General features: G+C 41.4%; 1 protein-coding gene across 1 annotated transcript; it reads left to right on the forward strand.

Moving 5' to 3' along the window:
* Positions 1 to 360: 360 nt before the first annotated feature.
* kcnj12b (potassium inwardly rectifying channel subfamily J member 12b) lies at positions 361 to 5,138 on the forward strand. The gene has a single exon (XM_015013813.2). The coding sequence runs from the start codon at positions 1,330 to 1,332 to the stop codon at positions 2,809 to 2,811; it is 1,482 nt and encodes a 493-aa protein (XP_014869299.2). The 5' UTR covers positions 361 to 1,329; the 3' UTR covers positions 2,812 to 5,138.
* Positions 5,139 to 10,045: the final 4,907 nt, after the last annotated feature.

Consider the following 10,045-nt stretch of genomic DNA (forward strand, 5'->3'; position numbering starts at 1 on the left):
GATTGTAAGACGAATTTTTGCACGCAATCGCAGTCGGCCCAGTTTAAAGCAGGTTTATTTTAAACTTTGAAACTCAAAGTGGATTATTCAGTTCATCGTCAACAAAAGCTTGACGATGTTCCCCCTGAAAAAGAACTGATTCTAAATTTAGTTCAGAGTGCTTAAAATGAAAACATTTTTGTTTATGCGATGGTTCTAAAAAAGTATTCACTCATTGGGATATTTTACCACTCATCAAGTCCTACCACAAGTTCTCTATTGAATTGAGGTCTGGGCTTTGACTAGGTCACGCCAGAATATCCACCTTGTTATCTTCAAACAATTTCTGTGCACCTTTAGCTGGAAACTTTAGGATGTCAGAGTCATGTTGCATTGACGGTTTCTTGAACACAGATGGGGGAAGCTGCAGGGGGAAGGGCATTACTTTAGGAAAGCTTGTTCGAGGCTACAAAAGAGTTGTAATATGAAAAAGAAAAAGATAAAACAGGATAGAGAAAGGAGATGAATACTTTTAGCTCAATACAGAGTGTATGAATAAAATAAAAGTCTGATGAAGAGATTAGAAACTCCCACTGGAAAGTAATAATCAGCCAGTGACTATAAGTTCAGTTTCTGAAACTGAAAAATTACAAGATGTCCATACAGGAGTCTGCAAAAATAGCATTATCTTAGCTTCAAAATGGATAATCTGACAGTTTAAAAAAAAAAAAAAAATCTCAATTACTACTAACTCATTCAATAGTAATTACATGCCTGAAACTTTAAGGGTAAGACGAGTTAATCATTTTCTAAAGCACGTAGATGGCACTGCACTGTTATAAACCATTTTTATTAAAACCAAATATCTTTGGTGATCACTTTGAGGGCTGCCATTGAACCACTTGTGTCTGAGCTGACCTCTGTTTCAATACCCAGTTTTCTGCCCCATCTTTTTTTAGCCCCTATTACGTTCCACTTCAGCCTCGCGAGGGAATCACACAGCCTCATCGCGGTACTCCAGTGCCTCTAATAGTTGTGCCAGCTGGAGGAAAAACAAGATACGTCACATAAAGTGGCAGGGCATTGAATTAGCTGGCTATTTCTGTACCTTGATGAGCTTTGAAATGTTTATAGTATGAACCAGAGTATTTCCGATCATGCAAGAGGAGAAACGAGAAAGTCAGACACAGATCAATGCCTCGATTGTCGCCGAAAGGACGATTTGGAGGGCAAAGGGAAAAAGCCAAAGTTTGAAACTGAAAACACTGAAATATGTCTGTCACAGTTATTCAGTGAATGAAGACTGAACACTGAATTTGAAACATTTGGACTAAAAGGACAACTGGTTAAATGTTTTTCATCACACTCTTAGTTTTTGTCTTGTTCTTCTGCTCCATCTTTGTACTTGGTGATAATAACATCCTGCCTGTCCTCTCCTTCCCAGAAGTTGACGACTGCTACCAAGTTGTCACCAAACAGAGCTGTGCACCTCTGCCAGAGGGCTCAGCTGTGCATGAGCCAGGCTTGTTGTGTGAAGCCCCCCTGGCTGCGTTTCACTGCGGCATGAGTGTAGGAAGGGCCCACCACCACCACCACAGCTTTCTGTCCTGTGAAGAAGAAGGATTCAGACTCGGCACCATGCCAGCCGTGGGCAGCTTTGGCAATGGCAAGATCCATACGAGACGCAAAGGCCACAGCCGGTTTGTCAACAAGACCGGCCAGTGCAACATCCACTTCTCAAACATGGACGAGAAGTCCCAGAGGTATATGTCGGACATTTTCACCACTTGCGTGGACATCCGCTGGCGGTACATGTTCCTGCTGTTCAGCCTGGTGTTTGTGGTGTCCTGGCTGACGTTCGGCTTGGCCTTCTGGGTCATCGGCCTCCTGCACGGCGACATGGAGAAGAACAGGGGGGATTTTGTTCCCTGCGTCACGCAGGTAAACACCTTCGTGACGGCCTTCTTGTTCTCCATCGAGACCCAGACGACGATCGGTTACGGAGCTCGCTGCGTGACGGAGGAATGCCCAGCGGCCGTCTTCATGGTGGTCTTTCAATCCATCATGGGCTGCATCATCGACGCCTTCATGATTGGCGCCATCATGGCCAAGATGGCGCGGCCAAAGAAGCGTGCCGAGACTCTGCTGTTCAGCCACAACGCGGTGATCGCCATGCGGGACGGGAAGCTGTGCCTCATGTTCAGGGTTGCCAACCTGAGGAAGAGCCACATTGTGGAGGCTCATGTCCGGGCTCAGATGGTGAAGCCCCGCTACACCGAGGAGGGCGAGTACATCCCCCTGGATCAAATCGACATGAACGTTGGCTACGACAAAGGCACCGACCGCCTGTTTTTGGTCGCTCCCCTCACTGTCATCCATGAGATCGACGAAGAGAGTCCCCTGTTTGGCATCAGCAAGCAAGACCTGGAAATGTCCGACTTCGAGATTGTGATCATCCTGGAAGGACTGGTGGAGGCAACGGCCATGACGACGCAAGCGCGAACCTCCTACCTGCCGTCTGAGATCCTGTGGGGCCACCGCTTCGAGCCCATCATCTTCGAGGAGAGGAGCCAGTACCGGATCGATTACGCCTACTTTCACAAAACCTTTGAGGTGCCGTCCACGCCCAGGTGCAGCGCCAAAGACATGGAGGAGAGGAAATTCCCAACGTCTGGCGCCAACTCCTTCTGCTACGAGAACGAGCTGGCCTTCATCAGCAGGGATGAGGAAGGGGATGGAGACGCCGAGACGGAAAAAGACAAAAGTTGTCCGTCGGAGCTAACCCCAGCTGACCGCAATCAGCCATCGTCTCGAAGAGAATCCGCACTTTAACCTTTGTCTGCTGACAGAAGGTCTGTCATGGCTGAAGTGGGTCGGCTTGTGAATGTCGTCCTGTAGACACTGGGACACCGATGGGGACGCCTTCGTAACGGTTTGAAGACCAGTGGTACGCCATGCCTGCCACGCAAGGGATAAATTCAAAACGTCACAAGATGCATGACTTTTTCTTCCTTCTGAGATGGTTCATGAGCTTTATTACATGCAATTGGAAACTGTCCTACTGACGAGGATCTTAAATCTGAAGTGCATGAAAATCAACATGGTTTTATACATACATGTATTTTGAGAAAAAATTCACAGCTTCAACTGGACTACATGCAGCTGCAAAATGACATGACTTTGCAGTGCAGCTGATTTACTAAGCCAAATTTTTAGACTAAACAGATTTTCAGCTCAGCATCATACCGTAACAACTGCCAAGACTCAAAGTAATGCCAGTAACTCACCTTGACCAAAGGGACAAAAACATAAATGACAAATTAACTAGGAAAACTCTTTGCTATAAGTTAATACAGATCTTAAAGTCACCTGAAATCATAAACACACACTACCTTGAGCTTTTCCACATTGTGTCACCGAATCTCAAACTAAGTCCAGACCTATTTCTAACTAACAATAACTTCTTTCAGCCTCTCCTTTGTGTTGTTTTATCACAAAATCCCAGTTAAGCACATTGACATTTGTGCTGTATCATGATAAAATGTGTACTTACTAAAAGAGTAACTGCTCAGAGCCAAAATGCAACAAATATCAAATTGCTAAAAAAATCAAAGATAATGTTTTCTTTTTAAATAAAAATGTTGTTTAGATAGTATAATGCAGTTGTAGCATCTTGTAGTTTTTTTTATGTTAATCAGGATATGTCATCCAACCAAATGGCAGCCGGGGCCCCTGAACTAGTCCAGCAAAGTGAAAGACTGTGCCAATAACGCTGACCTCTAACATAGACGCTTCCAGCTTTCAGAAGAATTACACAAGGGGCTCTTCTGCCGAGGAATCACAGCACAGTTTGCTGCTGAAACAGTTTCACAGTATGGGAGTCAGGGAAATATAGAATAAGTTTTTTTGTTTGTTTGTTTTACCTCTCTCCGTCTATGATTATAGAGGCGAGGTGGAATCTCGTTCAGCTAATGCCCAAAATGAAAAAAATAAAAATAAAAAACTACACAAAAACAAGGAGAAATGTTATGAAACACACAATGATAAATTATAGGAATAAGAAAAAAAAAATCAAGCATGCACATTTTTAATAAAACATCCTCATCCTTGAATGTTTTCCAACAAAAAGCACGGCTCACTTTTTGGTAGAAACGTGTGCTGTCGTTAAATTGACTTGACAGAGTCATCATGTCAGAGGAGATTTTATGCTGTCCTGTTATTTAAAATGTGCAACATTGCAAGATTTGAGCAGTTCTCATCACAATCTGTTCTCACTGGAAACAAACCATGCAAAAAGAAGAAGAAGAAGACAAAAATCTGAAACCTTTGATTTGTTGTTAATGTGAATAGAGGTGGGGAAGATCAACTATGTGTCTCACATAGTTGATCTAAGTAAGACTCCTGATTTGAAATGACCTGCTGATGTAACTCCACATCATTTGCTAAATTACATTTGGCCCCTCCACAGAAACAGACACTTTAAACCCAGGCCCTAAACCTCATAATAGACTCCTAAAGTACTGTTAAAAGACACTTTAAACAGTTCATCTTCACTGTTTGTATTTCTTATAGTAGATAAGTAATAAAGCCTGTAGTTAGGACTCTTGATTCTCTCCTGAGATGAATGACTTTCTCCTCACCATTAGTCAAACCAAAAGCTCTATGTGGGTTAGCTTTGTGCACCTGACGCCCATTTCAGCAGATTTGTTGTGTTTTTTTCAATATATATGTGTTTCGCTGACTTGTGCTGAAAGCAGCAGAACCGGCCGTCTCTGGAAACCAAAGGGTGGTTCCTCTGCACTGAGGTCAGATCTTCCTGAAGAAACACAAAAGTTTAAATCTGTACAGCTGTCTGGAAAACATTTTGTAAATAGTTTGTTTATCTCCCCCTCCCCCCTGTTTTTCTGACTTAAAAGTGAAGAAGACAAAAAAATAAAGGAAAAAAAAACATAATTTCTCCATATATTTTTGCTGAAAAGATTGAAATAATGTTCAAAGACGATTTATTTGTTCTCGATGTCTTCCACTGAATGTATCTGAATTATTCTGATTTTTGCCTTGTTTCGTTTTACTTTGTTGTGTGAAACAACAACTACCTGGAAATGCGCAGAGTACAAATAAAATCTACAGATTACTATAAAAAAACACCACAAAGCCAACCTCTCTGCCTTTTCTTCCTTGCAGCCAGACACCACAGCAACAACAAGCACCTGCTCTGTGTTGAGTTTTAACATAAGATCAGCCGGTGGGGAAGCGTGAACAAGTTGCTTGGAAAAACAGGAGCAGGTTATAATTTACGGTGGTGATTTGCTGAACCCTCTCTGGTTGGGGGGGGCAGGGGGTCAAAGGTCTCCGCTTTCACTCTTATGTAACCCAGCAGGCACGCCTTTCCATGTACATGGAGAAGACGTGGCTGTTCTTCATTCACGTTGAGCTCAGAGAACACATCGCAGACAGAAACGCACATTCAAGATCAGGCAGCAATCTAAGTTCTTTGCACGTCCAAGCTGAAATTTCTACCTCTCTGTCCTTCTTGGCTAAATAGCTCAAGTTTAGTCTGTATTTTAAACATGTTTCTAGGGTGCATTTTTTACTGTCCAATTAGAATCTCATGAAAATGGAAACTGATCGATAAAATGTAAAATGTGTTTATGTTTTGCTAACCATATTTTTTCCCCTTTCATTCTAATTTCACATATAGAACACAAACATCCTGCAAGGTTAACACAATAGCAAACTTTGACACAGCCACTCATTGATTTTGACAAGTTTTTAATCTTTTTCAGATCCATTTTCCTGCAAAGCTTTGATGATTTTGTGCATTTTATTAAAACAATGCATGCTAAGCTATTGGTAAGCAGCTAAACGAAGAACACAGTGAAATTATTATTATTATTATTATTATTATTTGCATTTTTCTCTATATAAAAAAGAAATCTGTAGCTCTTCCAGAGTTACAATGGCCGGCGTGATTTGTGTGCGGTTGTTACCCGACGTCTGAAAGCAGCTGGCTGCACTGGATTTTATTTAGTGGAAGCTGAGAAAAAGGGGGTGGCACACAGATAACAAGAATGCAGAAGGGTCGTAACATGAGAGCATGTGTTGAGGTTCTGGAGGCGTGAGATAGATTTTCAGACGGCAACAGACTTCTTTCTGTCCTTCCAGGAAGGAAATACTAGAAACACATTCGCGTCCCGGTCCTGCCTTCAGACGTCAGATCGGTTTTACTAATTGACCTGACACATGTGACGCCAAAGAGGCATCAAGCTGCAGATAAACATCTACCTTTTTCTTGGTAGATTAAATGAGAACATTACTTGTCACATCCGTGGAGCTGCATCCTCCGAGATGAGCCGCGTGATGGAGGAGATGTCTCCCACCCACTCGGCATGTGTCGGAGGACGAGAAGTCATGCGGGGTCGGTCTCTGAGCGCGCAGAGTGGGCTGCTGAAAGCCGCACTCAGCCCTAATTGTGGCAGCTATCTGTGCTTCCCTTCAGCCGACAGAGAGAGGTGGAGGGCAGAGGAACACGACGCTCCGCTGACAGCTGCAGCTCCTGCGCCTCGACGAAGAAGTCCTGACGCTTCGGCACAACATCGTTTATTTGCTGCTAATGAGCTGCCGTCAAATTAGTGATTACTGTCAGAATTTAATGAGTCTTAATGAGTTAATGGTCTCAGGAAAAAAAAAAGTATGCTAATAAAATTTGTTCCTTTGAGTGATTTACTGTTCTGCGCAGAGGTTTTAAACCACCTTCAATTTCTTAATGATTTTCTTCCAAGCAGAAGAGCTTCCTCTTTATCTTAAAATGTTCTGCAGGTCTTTAGGGGAGCTGCAGACCATTACAAGTTCGGCTGCTTCTTCACATGGCTGTGTTCTGTTCCTTATCTTTGGCACTTTGGTCAGGTTCATCCCAGACGGTGAATCTGAGTCTGCCTTTTCCACTCTAAACCCAGCTTTGATGTGTGTTTGTCATCATGTTGGAACACCCTGATGGTGCGTCCAAGTTTCTGCCACCTACTTGAAGATTTGCAGGAAAAATAAGGAACTTGGCGGAAGCTCTCCTTCATTATTCTATTGACTTTGAGGTTTTTTTGGGAGGGGGAAAAAACACACAGCATGATGCTACCATAACCATGCATGTTGTTTGAAGTCCTCGTTTTGCTCCTACCCAACATATTTCTTATCATTGTGGTCAAGCAGCTCAGTTCTTGCCTTGTTTGACCATGAAATATCTTTGATATTCATGTTACTACTCAACCCCCAAAAACAAATAAATAAAAGTGAAAACCGAAGTTGTTTCAGCCCACAGGTCCCGTCTGAGTCTAAATGAAAACATTAAAATTATCGCTTGGTTATCCCAACTGATTCATCCCAGCCGCCTTTCAAACACATTTGGGTAGATCTCTTTATGTGGATTTGTGTTCACCTTTTTCTCAGCCACATTTCAACGTTTTTAAGGTGGAGGCAATTTCATCTTTTCTATATGCGTTCTTAGCAACAAAAAAAAAAAGTTTCTTAAGTGGACATTTGAGTTGAAAAAATTGCTCCTTTCTTATTCGGCGCTAATTTTAAACTCCTTTCACTGCTGCCCCAGCATCTTCTACTTTAAGCTACAGCTACAAGCCTGGATGTTTGTTTTTTAACATCCTGACCTTTTCTTTTCATGTGACGGCATCAGTTTGTGTCAAACAGATGAAACTTGAATGAAAAACAAATTGGATGATCTAACAGAACAATGGTCACAAAAAAGACATGGGAACTAATTTGGACCTATAACCTTTATTTTATTAATCTGTATCTGTATCTGTGACAGGAAATCAATCGATTGAACTGAGCTCTACTTGTTCTACTAAGAAATAGATCCACACGTCCAACCAGAATTATGCTAGGAGCTTTTTGATGGTTGTAAATAATAGAGCCTTCATGCATAATTTTGACAAACTTACTGCTAATCCACGAAACAATTTAGGTTGCACACCCAATTCTAGTTTTTAACAAAATAACCTTTGAATAAGAATGGTTCAATTAAGCTATTAAAATCACCAATTTTTTCTAACTCTAATAAACATTTGCAAGTATTTAGTACAAAACATGTTTTGGTGCTATTTTTTTTAAAAACTGGCTTCATAAATAAAACAACTCATTGACACTCATGTAAGATAACTTATCCACTTTTCGCTTGGAAATATTTTTTCTATCGATTGCAACAAGATATCGAAGCTGTTCTTGGCTCAAGGAGTCGACATATAATCAAGATATGGTCACGCCAAGGAAACCCACTCTTAGCATTTTCTTGATATTTCATTGCAGGTCCTTTTTCCAACAACCACTGGCATCAAAAGGTTTGGGTGGCATTGTGTTATTCTTCTTGTGGGCGTGAGCAGCTTGAAGGTTAAAGACGATGAACTTTAGGATGGAAGAAAAATCCACCCTGGGTGGGGAAAAGCTGACAAAGGAAACTGGCAATAGGGCTGATCAGAACGGGATAAGGTGTTATCTAACTGCTTCGAAATGACTTCATATGAACTCGTGTTACTTTTTGGTCCTATTTCCAAGCATCTCTAGGACAGTTGCATCTGAAAATCGTTTCAACAGTTTTAATCGTTGAAGAAGAAGAAAAAAAGTATCTTTCCTTATGCTTGTACCAAATTAAACTTGAATCATTCCCAACTTAATAGCAGTTAATTTTAGTCTACAGTATAAAAAGCCATCAGAGGTCAGAAAAAGGGCGCTGAGCTGTCAGTTACCGGTTACTATGGTAACCACCAACTGCCAAGCGCAGCATAACGGAACTTAAAACGCCAATAAATTTCTGGAGAAACAACTTCCCGACCAAACAAAGCAAACTCAAAGAACGACCAATCAAATCTTGACAAACTTCACTGGCAAAATAAAACCCCGTTACATCTGCAACGTGAGCAGTTGTTAAAACTAACAAGTGGAAAAACTCGTTGCAGCAGCTGCTTGAATCGCATTTGCTGCTTCAACTGTTGGTGAAACATGTAGAGATCTCTCACTGTCTGATGCCCTGAGTTATTTAGCTCCTGGAAACATGGGTCCTCCAGCTGAGCACATCACTCAGCGGTGCTCTTTGCTCCTGGCCCTTGACCGCTGCAGACGTTCGGGATTTGATTACAGCGGGAGGCTGATTGGATTACAGGAGACTCTGACTCGAATACCGACAGCAAACACGGCAACTGAAGAACGTCTGACGAGCAGCCGGAGCACCGACCGCTGCTCTGACCTCCGGGACACGATCAGGATGCAAACCTGGAGACGGTATATTTCACAGAGTGTGTTAAAATTTTGAGGCACAAGGAAAAGAATATGTTTTTGTTTTTTCTTTTTTTTTGTTTTTTTTTAAAAAAAAAAAAAAAAAAGAAAAAACTGGAAAGTGTGGTGGGTGTTTGATTTTTTATTTTTTGGCCCACGTGCGAACTAGGTGGTGGCAGCATCAAGCTGTGAGGATGCTTTTCTTCAGAAAAAGGTCAGAACAGGCTGGATAATCAGATGGAGCTAAATACAGAAGACGTGTATTTTATACTGGAAAACAACACTAAACATGCACGTGATGTTCTCTCCAATTAAACACGTGGTGTATGGAAAATGTGGAGATCCTCAAAAGGTTATGAATAAGTTTTGTTCCGATCCAGGTCATTCTAATTGTGAAAATGTATTATTACAGTCATGAATTATATGTCATAAAATCCTGCATTTTTAAGGTCTCTTCGCAGCTTTAGTCAGTCACATTCAATAAACTTGAATATTTTAAAAAAATTTATTGAGTTCCGTAATTCATTTCACCGAGTCAAGCCTGTACTTCTGTTACGATGGCTTTCCACTAACAGTTTATGAGAACATGACATTTAAGATTAAAATATTACATGAGACCAATAAAAAAAGGAATAGTTTTGAACACAAATATGTGGATTTACTGAAGTGTATGCTTAATATATGCTCTATGTCATGTACTAAATGTTTTAATATTATCGAATTAGCATTTCACTGCTTTCACTTCCGGGCCTGCAGAACGCTATAAGAATAAATACATTTATTAAAACTA

This window comes from Poecilia mexicana, unplaced genomic scaffold (assembly GCF_051168715.1).
Source record: "Poecilia mexicana isolate PSO_F unplaced genomic scaffold, ASM5116871v1 scaffold_8, whole genome shotgun sequence".
Taxonomy (NCBI): domain Eukaryota; kingdom Metazoa; phylum Chordata; class Actinopteri; order Cyprinodontiformes; family Poeciliidae; genus Poecilia; species Poecilia mexicana.

Excerpts from the sequence above, each read along its gene's own strand:
- kcnj12b (XM_015013813.2), top strand. The coding sequence starts at position 1,330 with ATGTTTTTCATCACACTCTTAGTTTTTGTCTTGTTCTTCTGCTCCATC.